This window comes from Notolepis coatsorum, assembly GCF_963971535.1.
Source record: "Notolepis coatsorum genome assembly, chromosome: 2".
Classification (NCBI taxonomy): domain Eukaryota; kingdom Metazoa; phylum Chordata; class Actinopteri; order Aulopiformes; family Paralepididae; genus Notolepis; species Notolepis coatsorum.
Window position 1 is genome coordinate 81,355,895 of NC_140166.1, and position 20,504 is coordinate 81,376,398.

At 43.6% G+C, this 20,504-nt stretch overlaps 1 protein-coding gene across 4 annotated transcripts in view; it reads left to right on the top strand.

Moving 5' to 3' along the window:
- caprin1a (cell cycle associated protein 1a) overlaps positions 1-20,504 on the top strand; it is a 76,324-nt gene that overhangs the window by 16,607 nt on the left and 39,213 nt on the right. For all 4 annotated transcript variants that reach the window (XM_084309207.1, XM_084309209.1, XM_084309208.1 and 1 more), the window contains exons 3-5: positions 3,661-3,723; positions 4,046-4,132; positions 7,368-7,609. In XM_084309207.1, coding sequence (XP_084165333.1) covers positions 3,661-3,723; positions 4,046-4,132; positions 7,368-7,609 — 392 coding nt within the window. The remainder of the gene's footprint in view (positions 1-3,660; positions 3,724-4,045; positions 4,133-7,367; positions 7,610-20,504) is intronic.

Below are 20,504 nucleotides of genomic sequence, written 5' to 3' on the forward strand. Positions count from 1 at the left end.
GATAATGAATTAAAGAATTTTATAAAGAATTTTCCATGTTCTGTCATCTAATAATATATTCCATTACCTTTCTGTATCAAAGTCAAAATGTTGGTATTGTGACAACAGTACAAGTACTTGACAACCGATATCCTTTGCGTCTAGTAGGCATGGGCCAATGTGTGATTTTGGTGATATGTGCTATTGCACAGATCAGGGTTTCCGTTAGAATTTTTTTTTGCAGGTCTGAGTGTCCGGTAGATTTCAATCTACCGGACAAATGGGATAAATTCCGGTCAGAGTTTATTGAGCTTAAAAACAATTGATAGACCTATATAAAGAATGACATCATCAAGGCATTTATAATATTTTAACTTAAAACTAGGCTACTTTTGCGTATCAGTCATTAATATATTCCAAATAAAATAAGTCCCTCGAGACTTCGTGCTGCTGCTGCCGACTTGAGGTGTCGGTGGGCAGTCTGCCCGACCTTAATAAACAGCAGTCTGTTATAATCACATTTTTATGAGCTAACTAATTCCGTTATATTGGACATTTGTATTAATTATATCAAGCGAAGAACTGAGAAATTTGGCACCGCTGTGTCAGCGCGAGCTGGCTGCTGATATATTTACGTGAAGCATGGAGCACTTGGAGCAGGCAGAGCAGAGCAGTGGTGTCAGCAGCGCCCCCACCCAACAGCTGAATTGCCAATGGCTGAATTGGAGTACTGCACCCTGCCAAGCCATGCTTCACGTAAATATATCAGCAGCCAGCTCGCGCTGACAGCAGGATGTCATTATTAGACCGGCTGCTTGGTGAGATTGTTTCGTTCATCGCATAGGCTATATAATTTTAGCCTATTTTAATACAATTCAAATAATCTAATTGTGTTTAGAGGGAATTATTTTCACCGGACATTATGACCGGAGAGATTAAATATGTCGGACTTCAACAGATTTTGCCAGTCAAATACCGGTAATTACCGGCTAACGGAAACGCTGGCACAGATGTTGACCCTTAGTATGCACACGCACAGTATAATATGCATGTAATAAATAGTTTGTTAATAAACTCTTGAACATTTTTCACTGTGCTCCTAAATTTCTTTGTGTGCTCCTAATTTTTATTTTATTTAGGAGCACATGTGCTCCCTGGGGAAAAGGTTAACGTAGAGCCCTGTATATAGTAATAATAATTAGGGATGCCCCGATCACGTTTTTTGCCACCGATACCGATCGTCGTGAGCCATATCGGCCGATAACGATCCGATACCGATCGTTTTTGATTAAAAAAGAATTAAAAGTTATTTTATATAATTTTTTATTTTTTTATAAAATATATATATTATATAATTAGACTTGTACTTATATTATCTGCGAGACATCGCCACCATGCAACAAGCTCCACTGTCTGTGTGTACTCGAGTAGCCTCCAGCTACTGCCAGGATTCTCCGGAGCTGCACCTGGCCCCTATACTCGAGTAGCCTCGAGCTACGGCAAGGATTCTCCTGCGCTGCAGATGGACCCTATTGATATAATGTTACTGTGCTTTGGTCATATCACATTCAACATGCCCTCAGCTCGAATACGCGTCGAATCAGTGTTATAAGACAGTGATATCAGGAGCTATCTGTAGCTACTGCTAGCCGGATATATAACGTTAATATTTAGTATATTTTAGTTCAATGGGACATTTCGTTTTGAACAGTGAACTAACTTGCGCTAACGAGAGCTAACAGGTATCATACACGTCTCTACTAGACTATTGCTGGAGCATTTGTTGATATCAGGAGCTATCGGTAGCTAGCCGGCTAGATACCGTTCGGTTAGACAATGCCTCATGATGTATTAAACTAAAAGTGAATAGTTGACTGGGTCATTTTGTAACGTTAGCTCAGGGAGACGCCGTCCTCCCGTCCGACTAGACTAGACTAGACCTGTGTTTACATGCGTGCGGGAGGGGCTGGAGGGATGAGCAGACGCCGCACCACCCGGTGTCTGAGACAGCGAGTGAGATCGGTTTTGACGATCAGCGAAAATAAAGCATGATCACCGATCGCTAGGCCTGCCACGATAACACATTTTGCTGGGCGATTAATTGCCCCCGAAAATATCGCGATAAGCGATATTATTGCGACCGGTTAGAGAATTTCTTTTTTTTGGAGAAATTTATTTCCCAAAACTTTTATTTTGAAGCCCACCGCTCCGTCTTTTCCGGTGTTTAAGACTTTTATTTTGAAGCCCACCGACCGGACCGGAAGTATTGTTGTGATTATCAGGTACTTTTTGGGTACCAGAAAAGTCACGTGAAACACTGCAGACCACTGAATAGAGACGCGTCTCTAGGATTTCATAATCATTATGTTTGCAGCAGGCACAAGTGCAATAAATAAAGGATACAGTCACTGTGTATTCTGCCTCATTTATTGATTAAACAAAACCGACATCAACACAATTTGCCACCGAGCGGAGAGTTTAGTCTCGCAAAAAGATCGCTGACTTGTTAAGGCTTGTTGTTAGGTTAGGTGCTAATGTTGTGCTAGCGTTTTAGCATGGCTATCGTACATAGCGTGATCAATATAACTCGCTATTGATTGTTTGTATGAGTAACGTTAATGCTAGTAGAATAGACACAACGTGAGGTAATCACCATCCATTTTAAACCGGTTATTACCTAATGCTAACGTTAGCAAATAGACGCGACTGGTAACGTTACAGCTTGTTAGCCTAATGCTCGTTAACGTTAGCATAGACAGCCTAGCTAACGTTAACGCTTGTAGAATAGACACAATGAGAGGTTAGCGTTAGCAGAATAGACACAACGAGGGTCTCGTTAATGTTGTTATTGATTGATTGATTGAAAACTGTTTACTCTGTTTGTATGAGTAACGTTAATGCTAGTAGAATAGACACAATGAGGGGTAACGTTAGCCCCACGGAGCTCCTGTGCTGTGCTCTGTAGTAAAGCCAGCGGCCCGCCTCCCAACACGGACAGTGACTGACAAGGGGCACTGGGTCCGCCTCATTAAAACAAACGCGCAAATAGCAATTAATCGCGCCTGTCAAAATCATTGCATTCATTTTAATTATCGCGGCAATTAATCGATTTATTGCTTATCGCGGCAGGCCTACCGATCGCATATTTATACTGATTATCGGCCGATAACGATCGGTGGCCGATCGATCGGGGCATCCCTGATAATAATAACACATGGTGATATACTAAAAAGCTATTTCAAATTTTTGGCTGGCAAGCCAAAAAGTAAATTTTGTTCCCTGGGTTTGATGCTGCGCTGGTTTTAGGCAGCCAGTATCTGGTCAACTGGGTTTCTGTAGCGGGTCAGCAGAAATGCGGTGCACGGTGAGCCAGATAAATCTGCAGGACGGGGGTGTGCTACAAATGACGTTCAGTGAAAATCGTATCCACTATAAGGCATTTGATTAGATTTGTTCACATTTCTTCCCCAGCCCTAGGTGAGTGTAGCCCTCTTCCCTGTGTCCTTTTACAAGCTGTATTGGCCATTATAGAAACCTTTACCCTTTGAGTACTCAATTCTGAAATTCAGTCAAAAAGAAAGAGAAAATGTCCGTCCTCAGTTAACGATCTTTTAGAGTTCATATCTAGTTGGAAACAGCTTAAATCTTACATGCCGTCCATGTTTTTTCATATTTCTACAGTCCAAACTGGATGACTACCAGGCCAGGAAGAATAAAGGAGAACGACTGAATCAGGATCAGCTGGTATGTGCAAGACTTTGGCCATTCATTTACAATTTTATTTAAAGCCTAATGCTGTAAGATCTAGTTGGATACAAGATCTGATAGATTGTAGTGAATGTGACCTTCTTGGCATAAGCACTCGCTGCTAATGCAATTGGCTTGCCTTTCCTATTTCAATTAAGTGATTTTATTTACATTAATGAATGAATGTTTGCGAATTCTTGTCGGCAGCAGCTCAGTCGGAGCGTTCCCACCGCCTCGTTGCGGTAATTGATCTAAAAGAAAAAAATATCGTTATACATAAAACACTTGATCTGATTTTCCTCCTTGTTTCACCGAAAAGGAGGCCTTAACGAAGTTCCAGGAAATCACCAACAACCTTGAGTTTGCTCGGGAGTTGCAAAAGGGCTTCCTGACTCTAGGCCAAGAGGTAGGTCCTGAATCACGTTTGTTCACACGCCCTGTAATCAAATCGCAACAGGGGTTTAGAAAAATAGTATCGGTCATGATTAGATTTTATTCAAATGTATTGTCATCATACAGCAGTAGTAGTGAAGTACAGTACATCAAAAAGAGGTTTGGCATCCAACCAGTGCGCAAATGTAACCGTAAAGTGCAATAGTAATATACAATGTACTAGGGGTGGGACAATACATCGATCCAGATCGATATATCGATCTATTATCAATAATCAAATAGGATCGACGCAACGTAAAAAGATCGATTCATATTGCGATACTCTTATTTTGAAAATCCCCGCGAGTCATATCCGCCGGCGCCCAGTATAATATTGTGAAACTCCGTGTATACATTACAGCAGTGTTTGCGTCTGCTGTAAAGCACTACAGAGCGTCTATTTTGCGAGCAGATATAAGTCTGTGCAGTTTTTTCCCCGCAACGGGTCAAATGCATATAACAGGCATTCCTTTATGCCAACGTCGCGTTAAATATCTAAATGAACGTCGCGTTGGCTGCTTAAAAGCTAAGCAGCTAACCGTGAGAGAGAACAGGAGAGTGAAGAGGGGACTTGGAAGGAGGAGGGGTGGGGGCTGTGGGGGACTGCGTGTGTGTGTGTGTGTGTGTGTCTGTGTGTGTCTGTGTGTGTGTTAAAGCTCAATATATAAAAACAAAAGTGAACGGGAGGTCTATTTGTATTAAAAACAATAGATTGTTTTTCATTTAAATGTCTGGAAGAGCTCAAAAATAAATACATCAATTGATATTTCCGTAGCCTTTTTTTAGTTGATCTAAATGTGACTGATTGTGTTAAATGGGCACATAATATCGCCTCATATCGATCGCAGGCACCTGAATTGAATCGTATCGTATCGTATCGTGGCAGACTTTGTGATATCGGCAAATATCGTATCGTTGTCCAAAGAATCGATATCGTATCGTATCGTGATGAAACTGATGATTCCCACCCCTACAATGTACAGGTGATTGAACTGGTCAATTAGTACTACAGAGTGTAGTGCTAAGCAGATGTATGTACAGAGTTGTAATAACAATATGTACAGTGCATAAAGACGGTATGTTCGTAGTCATACTGGCCGGCAGCGTAACTAGTAAGAGTGTATGTATAGATATAGTATACAGATATGTAAAAGGATTATATGCAGGTATGTGGATCGATATATACAGTACGAATAAATATATACAAGCATTATTGTACATGCCATCATACAGTTATGTGTTATATTATGTTATTATGTGCAGGTGTATAAGTAGGTATATAGGAGGATTATCTGCAGGTGTATATAGGAGGATTATCTGCAGGTGTATATAGGAGGATTATATGCAGGTGTATATAGGAGGATTATATGCAGGTGTATACAGGAGGACTATATGCAGGTGTATACAGGAGGACTATGCAGGTGTATATAGGAGGACTATATGCAGGTGTATATAGGAGGATTACATGCAGGTAGGGCTGTCTTAAATGCTTCGAAGCTTCGAACGTTCGATTCGATGGCACAAGCTTCGAACATTAAAAAAAAAATCGAAGTTAAAAAAAAAAAAATTCAATTTTTTTTTTTTTACTTCGATTTGTGTGTGTGAACTACCCATCCCAGTTAGGACAGCCGAATCCCGTCCAATCTTTCGCCGTCGACTAAAGACTCACTTCTTCAACCATTATCTGAAATGATAAAAAAAAAAAAAAAAAAATCTAACCGTGACTAACCTTACTGTCATGCACTTGTCCTAATAAACTAACCTACACTGTAACACGCAACACTTTGATGAACATTGTTACTCAGCTGATAGAGTTGTACCCTTCTTGCTGTCTTGTCGTACAGAACTTGTAAGTCGCTTTGGATAAAAGCGTCAGCTAAATGACTAAATGTAAGTGTGTGTGTGTGTGTGTGTGTGTGTGTGTAGGTGTGTGTGTGTGTGTGCGCGCACCTTGTAGAATTCCACACATAAGAAAGAAAGATACTGGGATGAATAAACAAAATAGGAAATAAAATGTAGAAATGCATGCAATACATAAATAAATATGAATCTCCATATATGAAATATAACATTTAGATAAGGTGCTACTGAGATGTTTTGGTGAGTTCTTTGTTTTTTTGTGGAAGTTGCCCTTCTTAAAAATGCATGAACATTCACTGATAATTGGTCTGTAGTGGAGTCTACAAGGTCTACATTGCCGGACCATGTAGAATCCGGACCTTGTAGACTGACATAATTCTGTGCATAGTTTAGTCTACACAGGCCATATTTAAAATAATCAAAATCTTACTTCATTCATCTTAAACATTCTTGATTTGGGGGATTGGTAGTTCCCATGAAATCTGAAGTTGTTCAAACGACAACAGCGATCCACCTTGAATTAAATCACACAGCCGAGTGAAACCTTGTTGGATGCGTCAGTCACGAAAGGGGCTACTTAATTCATTAATCCAACCCACTTTATTTATAGAGCACATTTAAAAACAACAACGTTTACGAAAGTGCTGTACAGGTCCCACAACATAAGATAAGATAAAAAAAAAAAAAAAAAAAAAAAAAAAAATTATTATTTTTTTCGAAGCTTCGAATTAAAATCGAAGCTCGGCCCCGAAGCTTCGATTGCCAAAAAAAGCTTCGAAGGTCAGCCCTACATGCAGGTGTATATAGGAGGATTACATGCAGGTGTATATAGGAGGATTATATGCAGGTGTATATAGGAGGATTACATGCAGGTGTATATAGGAGGATTACATGCAGGTGTATATAGGAGGATTACATGCAGGTGTATATAGCAGGATTATATGCAGGTGTATATAGAAGGACTATATGCAGGTGTATATAGGAGGATTACATGCAGGTGTATATAGGAGGATTACATGCAGGTGTATATAGGAGGACTATATGCAGGTGTATATAGGAGGATTACATGCAGGTGTATATAGGAGGATTACATGCAGGTGTATATAGGAGGACTATATGCAGGTGTATATAGGAGGATTACATGCAGGTGTATATAGGAGGACTATATGCAGATGTATATAGGAGGACTATATGCAGGTGTATATAGGAGGATTATATGCAGGTGTATATAGGAGGATTACATGCAGGTGTATATACAAGGATTACATGCAGGTGTATATAGGAGGACTATATGCAGGTGTATTCAGAGAGATTAGTGTAAAGCCCTGACCCCGGCTCCTCCGCTCCAGATGCAGAAGGCGGTGAAGAAGTCGGCCCGGCGGGAGCAGCTCCAGAGGGAGGAGACGGAGCAGCGGCGGCTGAAGACGATCCTGGAGCTGCAGTTCCTGCTGGAGCGGCTGGGGGAGGAGAGCGTGAGGCAGGAGCTGAAGCAGCCCCACGGCGCCGGCGCCCCCCTGCTCAGCGACGCGGACCTCACGTCGCTCGACGAGTTCTACAAGCTGGTGGGACCCGACAGGGACAGCGACGTCAGGTATGGAGCGCTTCCCGCTTGTTTCTCGCTAGTGGTGGTCGAGGCAAACGTTTGAATCGGGTGAAAATGCATACTTATAGGCTCATTCTCTCAAAAAGTTATTAAAGGTGCCTTAATTGGTGTTTCATTTGTTAAAATAAGTGGTCTACGTGTTAGAATAACGGCTCTTCATTCTGACAGCCATCGCTGATGGTGTTTGGTCAGTAACATGGGTCTCTCAGTCCCTCCGCTCTGCAGTAAATAGCCATCGCTGATCTAGAGTGTTTGGTCAGTTAGTAACATGTCTCTCAGTCCCTGCGCTCTGCAGTAAACAGCCATCGCTGATCTAGAGTGTTTGGTCAGTTAGTAACATGTGTCTCTCAGTCCCTGCGCTCTACAGTAAACCGCCATCGCTGATCTAGAGTGTTTGGTCAGTTAGTAACATGTGTCTCTCAGTCCCTGTGCTCTGCAGTAAACCGCCATCGCTGATCTAGAGTGTTTGGTCAGTTAGTAACATGTGTCTCTCAGTCCCTGCGCTCTACAGTAAATGGAAAATGCATTTTCTGGTATCCCGTTCCCACTTTATCGAATCGGGAGAGAGAACTCTAAAAATATCCCACTTACATCGCCTTTAACACGGCTCTGTCATACCATGCAGTTGAAACATGCAGCCGTGAGAGTAGTCTCCTGCTGATCTTCAGGAGGCATCGGACCACAACCGGCCCACACGGACTCAGTAGAACAGTGGACCACGTGAATATAATGCCAGGTTTAGTTGAGGCAAAATAAAGTGCATATCACGTTCACTTGTCACATAGGTTGTATAGTGCATTTTTGCCATTTGATGAGGCTACTGATGAGACTAATAATCCATTAATTTGGACAGTGGCTCAGGAGGTAGAGCAGTCGTCTGGTAGTCGGAAGCTTCCCGGTTCGATTCCCGCTCCTCCGGGGCAGCGAGACACTTGACGCCTAACTGCTCCTGATTCTCCCAGAGGACCCGGCATGTATTTGAACAGGGACTCGCCGGGAGGTCTACATTGCCCATAGTATTCTCACTCCACTGCCCTGGAGCACAAACACCCTGTGGGGTAAATGGCTGCATTTATATAGTGCTTTTATCCAAAGCGCTTTACAATTTTGTTCCTCATGTTCACACATTCACAGGTGCCAACCTGCTCATCAGGGCCCTGCTGTATGCCCTTGGGTAATTCATGACCTATCGCCAGCCCTGATTCTCCTAAACCATGTAGTTCTGCTACGGTCCCACTGGTTTCACACATTAAATTGTCGTCGTGTCATTTTATCTGGGTTTCCACCGCGTGACTTCATCTGATTTTATATACGCCATATTTATCCAAAATTGTCTTCCACGCCTACTTGCTTTATGCATAACCTTTTATGGGAACATATAGACATATACAATAAAATGTACTGACATCAAATTAAATCTTACATGCTCTTACACAACATATTGAGACACTATTATAGTGACGGATTGTCATCAGGATTATCCTGTTCCTGAGGATCCGGTACAAATTAAACTCTGGATGCGACACACAGTTGTTTACATGTATCATAATTAACATAATGTTCCCACTGGCATGTGTACCTGGGTGCTGCTCAACTAGGCTTCCCGAGTCTCGTTTGTGAGAGTCTTTTCCCAGTCTTCATTGATGGTTGGGTCATGGGGTGTTCCAGGTCATGGGGTGTTCCATCATGGGCTTGTGAAGCCCGGTGAGACGTGTAATTAGACAGATTCTGAGACTGCTTCCCACAGCAGAGGTTGCCACTAATATCGGGGCTTTCCCCAGGATCTTCAAACTAAATGGTGCTGAGTCACAATTAGGGGCAAAACTATTTGCAATATAGTTGTAATTCCCTGCAACTTGAACACATAATTTCAATAAAATAGCTAACAAAAAGTTCCAAATAAGTTCTTTATTTAAGTACAGTGTATGAGAAGATATAAGCTGGCCCCAAGCTTTCACTGCAAAAGAAAAAGATAATAATAATAATAATAATATCTTGGATTTATATAGTTTCAGGAGACCCAAGGCGCTTAACGGTAGGGGGCAGCTAGGGGAAGGGGCTCAGGGGAACAACGTAACAACAAAGTACAAAATAAATCTATAATCTTTTTAAATACACAGTGGCACTGCGCCCCTATACCATTGTTTAGGGAAAGCCCTGAATATACAAGCCTTACGTTACAATCTCAAAATACATACCATACATAAAAATCATCACAACAGACGGGCAGGGCAAAATATATAACCAAAGCATTGAGGTTGTTTACTGAAATACATGCGGCACATTGTAGTCACGGACAGTTTGTTATTTCAGTGCTCATTGTAGTCACAGACAGTTTGTTATTTCAGTGCTCATTGTAGTCACGGACAGTTTGTTATTTCAGTGCTCATTGTAGTCACGGACAGTTTGTTATTTCAGTGCTCATTGTAGTCACAGACAGTTTGTTATTTCAGTGCTCATTGTAGTCACGGACAGTTTGTTATTTCAGTGCTCATTGTAGTCACAGACAGTTTGTTATTTCAGTGCTCATTGTAGTCACGGACAGTTTGTTATTTCAGTGCTCATTGTAGTCACGGACAGTTTGTTATTTCAGTGCTCATTGTAGTCACGGACAGTTTGTCATTTCAGTGCTCATTGTAGTCACGGACAGTTTGTTAATTCAGTGCTCATTGTAGTCACGGACAGTTTGTTATTTCAGTGCTCATTGACACAACATCAATGTTTCCTCTCATGGGCACTTCAGCAACAATGTCATTTCCAAACTCTTAACAGAGAACACGAGGCAGAATTGTCAAATAATTATCCAACACACCCACTACTAGACACTAGGCCTGTAGAGAACACACCCACTACTAGACACTAGGCCTGTAGAGAACACACCCACTACTAGACACTAGGCCTGTAGAGAACACACCCACTACTAGACACTAGGCCTGTAGAGAACACACCCACTACTAGACACTAGGCCTGTAGAGAACACACCCACTACTAGACACTAGGCCTGTAGAGAACACACCCACTACTAGACACTAGGCCTGTAGAGAGAACACACCCACTACTAGACACTAGGCCTGTAGAGAACACACCCACTACTAGACACTAGGCCTGTAGAGAACACACCCACTACTAGACACTAGGCCTGTAGAGAACACACCCACTACTAGACACTAGGCCTGTCCCCGACTAACGATTTTTATAGTCTAATTTGATTGGCCAAAATTTGCAGATAGTCGACTGACTGGTAGTCAACTACCCCCCCGAATAATAATAATAATAATAATAATAATAAAAATAAATAATACAATTTATATATTTATTATATCTTTTTAGCATTCCATTTGTGCTTTGGGGGTAATGTCTGAAGGAGTCGACTGAAGGCTTCTTGTCCTCTGCGAAAGCATGCAATTGGTCCACTGATGGACACATCTTGATATTTGTCTAGTCTAGTGTGTTCATTAGATGAGTCTTTCGGTGCCTCTGTGCCCGTTTTCTTAGGCAGTTAACCTCTGGTATGCGCCCAATTAGCATTATCCACGATTCTAGGCCTCTTTGCTTTTGGAAAGAATAATACAATTATTATTATAATATCTATATATATTTTGCATTCGACTAAGAGGTTGGCAGTCGACTACGGCTCCTTTCGATCGATTAGTCGACTATTCGACTAATCGGGGTCAGCCCTACTAGACACTAACTAGGCCTGTAGAGAACACACCCACTACTAGACACTAAAGCTGCGGTTACACCTTTCGTTTCATTTTTGTATCATTGTCATATGTGTTTCGCCGCGACGTCGTGCGCCTCGAGTCACACTTTCGTTTTTTTTTTTCGTTTTTGTCACCTGAGCACACTGATGTAGTACACTGCCAAAGCAGTAGGTGGCAAACATGAAGGCAATTTCAACCAATCAGAACTTGAATGTGCCAATACACTTCCTGGAAGCTCCAGCAAAGAAAATGTCAACAAGGCAGGCGCCTGCCGCGCCACCATCTTGCCTATTTACTCAATGCAGCAATTCTTTTTCAGCAAAGCCTAATAAAAGTGCAATAAACAAAACGGATACATTCACTGTGTTCTGCCTGTCATTTGTTGATGAAACAAAACTAACATCAACACAAGTGACCACCAAGAGCGGATAGTTTAGTCTAAAAAAAGATCGGTAGCATTGTTAGCTGCAATGCAATTTGCCATTATAACAGTATAGCATTGTGGCTAGAAGCTAACGTTAGCTCACGCTACTTAGCCAGCACCAAACTGATGATATCGGGAGCTATCAGTGGTTAGATAACATTAGAGACAACGCTGTGTGTATTAAACAAAGGTGAATAGATGACTGGGCCATTTTGTTTAATGCTTGTTAAGTTGAAAGAGGAGCTTTGAGCTAACAGGGTTTGATGGCTAACACTAGCTCATGTTATCCAGTGGCAGTGCCAATCGGTAATGCTAGCAGAATGAATGGATGTAAACAGGGACCGAAACTAAAGCCAGCCGCCCGCCAGGGGCGGGCTGTTTTTACCTTTGGGCATGACACTTAGAGGGCTGCCCGCCGTGTGGCGTGTAGACGTGTAGTTCATAACTTCATAACGATACTCTTGTGCGAGTACAGATTATAGCCGCTCGTCTTTTTTTTCTCCGCCGCGAGATCGTTAAAAAACTACAAGTCCCACATCGCACTAGGTCCAATCACAGTAGAGTGACGTGACTGGTTTCATGAGAAAAAAAGCAAATGACCAATCAGAAGCTATCATTTGGCTTGTTTACTTCCATCTGCTCTAGTCTATATCGGACCTCCAAGAGTTAGCGTTACTGTTTAAACAATGACCCAGTCAACTATTCACTTTTAGTTTAATACATGACGAGGCATTGTCTAACGGTATCTAGCTGGCTAGCTACTGATAGCTGCTGATATCAACAAATGCTCCAGCAATAGTCTACTCGAGTGCATAATACCTCCGGTCCCTCGTTAGCTAGCTTAGCTAGCTCGCGTTGATCCATCTGTCCCAGTAAACTAAATTGTCTTAACGTTATCTACCGGGCTAGCAGTAGCTACAGATAGCTCCTGATATCAATGTCTTATAACATTGATTGAATGCGTATTCTAGCTGAGGGCATGTTGAATGTGATTTGACAAAAGAACGGTAACGTTATAAATAGGTCCAGCTGCATCGCCGGAGAATCCTTGCATGCTGAATGTAGGGTCTAGCTGAATATAGGGTCTAGCTGCAGGGCCGGAGAATCCTTGCTGGAGCTGGAGGTTACTCAAGTATACACACAGACAGTGGAGCTGTTTGCAGATAGCAAGCATTTTGACTTATTGCGTGGTGGCGATGTCTCGCAGATAATACAACTACAAGTATGATTATATAATATATATTTTATTAAAAAAAAATTTTTTTATATAAAATATATATATATATTTTTTTAATCAAAACATTTTTGGCAGGTAAGAAATATGCTTGGCGGGTAGACTCTTCCCATCTACCCGCCACTGGCCGGTGAGTCAAAAAGTTAATTTCGCTCCCTGGATGTAAACTTTATTTAACATATTGCATATGGGTACAATACAATACGGCTCAATACAAACAATTGTTAAGGGAATGCAGACTGTTGTAGCTTGGACTGGGGTCCTTATTTTAATTTTTATTCTTTTTCCCCCTCCATTTTCCTCCGATTTTCTCCCATCCCAATGTTAGTCGTATGCCAATTCCCAGTCCCTTCCTGGTCGCTGCGCACTTACCCCCCACAGTCAGATCATCTGGGAGAGTGGAGGCTACCACGACCACGTGCTTCCTCCGACACACGTCCAGCCAATCACCGCTTCTTTTCACCTGGCAGCGCGGATTCTCATCGAGAGGGCGTAGCGTGTGGGAGGATCACACTATCCCCCTCAAGTCCTATCCGCGCTTAGCAGGCGCCCCGACCGAACTGTAGGAGTCGCTGTTTACAACGACCCGGACCCACCCTGCCAGCTTCTCCCACCCTCTAATACAGCCAATTGTATTAGTGCAGACGGCCAGCCAAGCTGGTGACAACCCCGGAGCTGTGAGCTGGATTCGAACAGGCGAATCCAGCTCACAGCTCCGGGGTTGGTGACGAACGCAATCTCCGCTCGGCCACCTAACCGCCTGAGGACTGGGGTCCTTATAACAATAACTTGACAACACATAGTAGCTGCAGCTATTTGGTTTGGGACAGTGTCACCGGAAGGGCACGCAGATGGTATCTACTGCGCATGGGCGTTTTCGCAACAACGGCTCCGTGCAGACTACACGCTGTTGTCGGCGCGTTTTTTAGCGGTTCTCAAAAACGCAAACACAATTTAGCGTTTCAGCCGTATCCACAAAAAAACGCCAAAAAACGCATTTCTGTGTAATAGGGACATGAAACGTATTCAAAAACGTATAAAAAAACGCCACAAAAACACTAGTCTAACCATGGCCTAAGGCCCTGTTTAGACGGAAACGCTAGCAGGTGAATCCGCATTTTTTTTTCCCGGATGTGCCTTTCGTTTATACGGAAATGGCGTTTTTACGGGGAGAAACCGCAAAAAAATTGAGACCACCTTCCTGGGTGGAATTCCTAGAAACGATAAACCTTTGCGCTATCATCTAAACTGTCAAACCGCATAAAACGATGACGAAAGGGTTGTCAAGGCTCTGGTCGCGCGTACTGCTTACATCACAGGCATGCGCCAGTAGCCTAGAAGCGTAAACAAAGCATGTTCAAGTTCAAGTTCTTTCAAGTTCTTTAATAGTTGTCATACAGAAGTACAGAATACTTTCATACAAAATGCTTCTTACTGTTACGCTCCAGAGACTGTGCTAGACAAGATAGTATCAAATAACATAATATAGCATGTAATTTAGAAGAAGAAAAATGAGGTCACAGTGTTCGGTATAGACATATGTACAATGTTCTGAGTTACCATATAATATACAATACTATGCAGTGTACTAATGTACAGTACTATCTAGTGCAAAGCAGAAATGGGATGAGGTACAATTTTAGGTACAATTTACAGTAAGGTGTACGAGTTGTAGTGCAATCCTTCATCAATAAATATAAAGTGTGGGGAGTGGGTGCTACAGTGTGTTTGTTTAAAGTGAGTGTGCGTGTGGATGTGTGTGCTATGTGCGTTTGGTGGTTGTTGTTGTGTAGTGTTCATTCATTGTTCGTTTAGCAGCCTGATGGCCTGGGGATAGAAGCTTCTTCTGAGTCTTTCTGTGCTCGCCTTGAGACTCCGGTATCGCTTGCCTGACCGCAGCAGTTCAAAGAGGCAGTTGTTCGGGTGACTGGAGTCTTTAATGATTCTCTTAGCCTTGCCCTTGCAACGCTTGTTGTAAATGTTCTGGAGGGTGGGGAGCCCCCCTCCAATTGTGCGTTCGGCTGAACGTGTCACTCTTTGTAGTCTGCTTCGGTCTTGTGCAGTGCTATTCCCAAACCAGGAGGTGATGTTGCCGGTCAAGATGCTCTATTGTACATGAGTAGAAGTTCTTAAGGATCTTCTGACTGACTTGGAACTTCCTTAGGCGCCTGAGGAAGTAGAGGCGTTGTCGTGCCTTCTTCACAACACTGTCAATGTGTGTGGTCCATGTCAAGTCCTCGGATATGTAGGCTCCGAGGTACTTAAAGCTGTTGACTCTCTCAACCGGTGCCCCGTCGATGCTGAGGGGGCTGTAGTCCTTGACCCCCGACCTCCTGAAGTCCACAATCATCTCCTTTGTTTTGCTGACGTTCAGGGAGAGGCTGTTTTCCTGGCACCATCCCGCCAGGACCTTGACCTCTTCCAGGTAGGCCCTCTCGTCGTTGGCAGAGATCAGGCCCACCACCACTGTGTCGTCAGCAAATTTGATGATTGTATTGCTACTCCGCTGAGCCACACAGTCGTGTGTGTACAGGGAGTAGAGGAGGGGACTCAGAACACAGCCCTGGGGGGCCCCTATGTTGAGGGTGATGGATGAGGAGGTGCAGTTGCCTGCTCTCACCACCTGGGGTCTGCCAGTCAGGAAGTCCAAGACCCACTGGCAGAGGTCATAGCTAGAGTTGTTCCGATACCGATACTGGTATCGGAAATGCCGCCGATACTGCCTAAAATGCTGGTATCGGTATCGGCGAGTACACGTAAATTCTAGCCTCCGATCCCATGATGTAATTTATCTCCTGCCGAGTCCTGCGGAGAGTGAGGATTATAAAATGAACATGTTTTAAAGTGTGATGCTGTGTCATTTTAACAGCAGATACACTTTCTTAAATTCCATTGTCCCCGACAGTGCGGTGTGACGGGGAGCTCGGACGGGAATCGGGATGTGTTTGGCTGGTGTTATGATAGCATTAGCTGGAAAGATAGCTAGTTGGAACAACATCCGCTTTTAACGTTACATCAAATCAGATGATCGCCTGTCCTTTCTCCAGGACCTAACACTGTCCGTGACCGTCTATCAACAATAATGCACCCACGGTGAATTGTATTTAAGTTAAGTAGCTACGGACTAGCGTTAGCTGACTATTACTAACGTTATCTTAATGGCAATGCGGGAAGACGAGCTAGGTCAGTTAGCTTAGCTTGATAACGTTACCGTGTCTAAAGTTGGTGCTATTCACATAATCCAGCAATAATGGCTGCAGACCTGCAAGCAAAGTACAGCAAGTGCCAAAGGATAAGAGTCTGAGGCGGAGTTTCAAAAGAGAATGTTGAATATTTATTTTGCATCAAAAATCACAACATCTATTCTATCTGCCACTAGCTTACAGACTGAATAGGGTATATCTGCAGAGCCACTGAGTAGCGAGTGCAACACCGTTTAATGTCCGTGTGGATCATTGGAGTAGGGTATATCTGCAGTGCTGCAGCCCATACTCATTGATTAATGATACTAATACAAATCTATACAATCACCTGTTGTTGAATAAATACTATACGTTCTAGTTATTACTAAAAAACAGTATAACAGTATCTGAAAAAAAAAAAAAACGTATAATTTATATAATTTTTTTAATTTTTTTTTATGCACTGGTATCGGATAAATATCGGTATCGGCCGATACCCAAAGCTTAGGTATCGGGATCGGAAAGGGAAAAATGGTATCGGAACATCTCTAGTCATAGCCCAAGCCCAGGTCCCTGAGCTTGGCTATGAGTATGGAGGGGACTATGGTATTGAATGCCGAGCTGTAGTCGATGAATAGCATTCTCACATAGTTCCCCTGCCTCTTGTCCAGGTGTGATGCTGCTGTGTGCAGCACATGGGCTATGGCGTCCTCCGTGGACCTGTTGGGGCGGTATGCAAATTGCAGGGGGTCCATGTTGATGGGGAGGGAGGAGCAGATGTAGCCCTTTACTAGCTTCTCAAAGCACTTCATGGCTATGGAGGTGAGAGCTACAGGGCGGTAGTCGTTGAGGCAAGCAGGCTTGGATTTTTTGGGTACAGGGATAATAGTGGACTTCTTCAGGCAGGTGGGGATGACAGCCTGTTCTAAGGACAGGTTAAATATGTCAGTGAATACTGGGGCCAGTTGGTCGGCACAGACTTTTAGGACGCGGCCGGGGATGCCGTCCGGACCTGCTGCCTTCCTGATATTCACTTTTTTAAAGGTCCGCCTCACCTCATGTTCTGTTACCCTGAACACTGCGCCTCCATCAGCAGCCGACCCCCCCCCCCCCCCCCCCCCCCCCCCCCCCCATTGCCGTGGCTTGTGAGCTGGTGTTGTTATTACCAGCATCAAACCTCGCATAGAAGGTATTGAGGTCATTTGCTAAGGAGATGTCACTGTTCAGTTTGAGGGAGGCGCCTTTGTAGTCTGTCATCGTTTTGAGCCCCTGCCACATAGCTCTAGAGTCAGCTTGTTCAAACTGGAGTTCAATTTTATCCCTGTAGCGCCGTTTGGCCTCTGACACTGTCCTCCTTACGTTGTATCGCGCCACCTTGTGGTCATTCATGTTGCCTGCCACTAGGCCGTCGTTGTATGCTTTGGTGCGCTCTCTCAGAGCTTCACGGACGGATTTGTCTACCCAGGGTTTTTGATTTGGGTAAACTCTCATTTTGGTAGTGGGGATTTTTTCTTCCACCCTAGTACAAACATAGTCCAGCACTGTCTCCGTGTAGACGTTAATGTTATCTGTGTCGCGGAACACATTCCAGTCTGTGCAGTGAAACACAGACCGGAGCGTCTCCTCTGACGTCAAATCCCATTTCTGCACCTCTCGCGAGACTACAGGAGTACTTTTAATTCTCTGTTTGTACTTTGGTGAAAGAAAGATTGACGCGTGATCTGATTTACCAAAGCCACTATCAGAATGAGCCTTGTAGCCACCTTTAAATTGCGTGTAACAGTGATCTAGGATGTTACCGCCTCTGGTGTTGCAAGTCACATGCTGATAGAAGTCAGGTAATACCTTTCTCAGATTGGCGCTGTTGAAATCGCCCAGCACCAAAATGGCGGCGTTAACGTTCGTCGCTTGTATTCTATTTACCTCGTCGTGGAGTCTGGAGAGCGCAGCGTTGTTGCTGGCTTGCGGTGGAATATACACTCCGATCAGGATGATCGCCGTTAACTCCCTCGGGAGGAAGAAAGGACGACACTTGATGGTTATATATTCCAGGTCTGGGGAGCAGTGGTTGGATAATTCCTTCACGTTAGTTGGATCGCTCCAATTTTTGTTAAACATGAAGGCAATACCTCCTCCACGTTGTTTACCGGACTCTGATGTCCGATCCTTGCGATGGATAAAGAAGTGATCGGCTGGTTGAATTGCGTGGTCTGGAACCTCCGGCGTGAGCCACGTTTCAGTGAAGCAGAGAACGTTGCAGTCACTAACGTCTCTTTGGTATTGAATCCTTGCTCGGATGTCGTCCAGTTTATTGTCAATTGATTGTACATTGGCTAGCAATATACTGGGTAGTGGTGTGGCATGTCTGATTCTATCCATGGCGATCACCTGAAGGCTACATTGGCAGTACTTTTAAATACACAAGAATCTGTCCCGCGGCTATCACAACTATTAGTGATTGGACCCACTGTCTGTGAGTGACTCTGCTTTGGTCCAATCACATTCCCCACCCACAGTCTGCGAATCAGAGGCAGAGTAGGGCGGGTCTTCACAGCACATCATGTGACATATGCGCCAATCATGTGACATATGCGCCAATCGTGTGACAGCGGGGCTCCGTCGTCTCGAGTCGTTACAGCCTCGTCTGCACGGAGAATTCCATCCCAAAACACTAGTCTAAACGCAACATTAAAAGTGAGACCGCAAGACGACTTTTGCAGTTTCTGTTCAGACTCTCTCCGTCTAAACATGGCCTAACTCTCCTACTAAGGTAACAGCTATTCAGGGGAGGAAACTAACTTTTTGGCTTACCAGCCAACTGGCGAGTATCTGATTTTTTTTACCAGCCAAACAGATTTTTTACCAGACAAAAAAAATCGCTAATTGTGATAATTACTTCTTTGTATGTCAAGCCGCGTCAATGTTGTGTATGCATCTGGGTAGGCACACTGTGCCTTTAAGACAGCACGGTGGTCTTACGACAGTGCTGTGAAGTACCGTCAAGTGTTGTGGTAACGTCAGTTGGGTTGGTGTGCTGTTGTGCACAGTGCACTGGTTGAGCTAGCCCCTTTCGTGACTGCGATGTGCAAGCCAGGGGCTTTTGAGCATGAAATAAAATGTCTAACCTTACGTCGTAGTCGGTGCTTTTTTGGAAACATTATAGTAATAACAGATACACCTAGCTGGCTGCTTTGAGCACACGAGGCTAACGTTAGCTAGCAAGCAGCTATAGCTAAAACGCTAACTAGAAGCTAACCACTGTATACAGTTCCAGTAGACTAACATTACACCTCTGTGATTTAAATGTGTCCTTAGTAACTTATACTCGAGGGTTGTACTAGGGTTGGATGCAGTTCCCCGTTGGTCAGTCTGTCTGTTTTCCATCTTCTGCTGTGTTTAACGTTATCTGTTTGCGAGTGCTCCTGATGGCTAGCCTAGTACCGCGGGACTTTTATTATTATGTCCGCGGGTTGGCCAGTACTGCGCAAACGTTTATTAAACATTATATGTCCGCGGGTGGTCTTGTGCAGTGCTTTCGTGGCACTGTCAACTAACGCGAACACTCAGAAGACGCGCACCGTTTGCCAGTGCAGTGATTGCAGAATGTTTTATTTTTTTGTATACTCGCCAGCAGGGGAGGAAACTAACTTTTTGGCTTACCAGCCAACTGGCGGGTATCTGATTTTTTTTACCAGCCAAACGTAAAAAATACTAGCATTTGGCCAGTAAAGTGGCCTAATTTCCTCCCCTGCAGCTATTCTTTGTGGGGTCCGCATAGAACAATTTTTTTTTTTAAAGTTCAATAATCAACCCCAAAGAAAGGGAAAATAACAAAAAGGAAGAGGAGACTTTAAAAAGTGGCGCTAAGAAACACACACACAAGAATAGTTGACACATTGAAATAACAAAAATGCAAGAATCAATCGATAGAAAAAGAGAACTAAAAGAATGGACACTGTAATACAGACGAAGACCATAAAACAAGTGCCAGGCTCTTTCATGCCTAACCATCCCTTTTAGTTTTTTTTAATCACCTTTAAACACAAACACAGTTTGACCTTGTGTTACCTGTCTGGTGGAGTTAGAGGTACAGGGACGACCTTGTGACCTTGTGTTACCTGTCTGGTGGAGTTAGAGGTACAGGGACGACCTTGTGACCTTGTGTTACCTGTCTGGTGGAGTTAGAGGTACAGGGACGACCTTGTGACCTTGTGTTACCTGTCTGGTGGAGTTAGAGGTACAGGGACGACCTTGTGACCTTGTGTTACCTGTCTGGTGGAGTTAGAGGTACAGGGATGACCTTGTGACCTTGTGTTACCTGTCTGGTGGAGTTGAA